We start from the raw sequence: 395 nt of genomic DNA on the forward strand, positions 1-395 counted from the left end.
GGTATGCAAATTTTCGTAAAAACTCTGACTGGAAAAACAATTACACTTGAAGTTGAACCTTCTGACACCATTGAAAATGTTAAAGCAAAAATTCAGGACAAAGAAGGTATTCCTCCAGACCAACAGAGACTGATTTTCGCTGGCAAACAGCTTGAAGATGGGCGAACACTGTCAGATTACAATATACAAAAAGAGTCTACTCTACATCTGGTACTACGTCTCAGAGGTGGAATGCAAATATTTGTTAAAACCCTCACTGGTAAAACAATTACACTTGAAGTAGAGCCATCAGATACTATTGAAAATGTAAAAGCCAAAATTCAAGACAAAGAAGGAATTCCTCCAGACCAGCAGCGACTTATCTTTGCTGGAAAACAATTGGAAGATGGTCGCAC

At 38.2% G+C, this 395-nt stretch overlaps 1 protein-coding gene across 1 annotated transcript in view; it reads left to right on the forward strand.

Annotated features, from left to right (window-relative positions):
- The window catches only part of LOC113234732 (polyubiquitin-C-like), a 2125-nt gene that overhangs the window by 1164 nt on the left and 566 nt on the right, over positions 1 to 395 (forward strand). Inside the window, exon 2 of the mRNA XM_026470195.1 lies at positions 1 to 395. This exon is cut by the window's left edge and continues 651 nt beyond it; it is cut by the window's right edge and continues 566 nt beyond it. Coding sequence (XP_026325980.1) covers positions 1 to 395 — 395 coding nt within the window.

This window comes from Hyposmocoma kahamanoa, unplaced genomic scaffold (assembly GCF_003589595.1).
Source record: "Hyposmocoma kahamanoa isolate Upper Pololo Valley unplaced genomic scaffold, ASM358959v1 86, whole genome shotgun sequence".
Taxonomy (NCBI): domain Eukaryota; kingdom Metazoa; phylum Arthropoda; class Insecta; order Lepidoptera; family Cosmopterigidae; genus Hyposmocoma; species Hyposmocoma kahamanoa.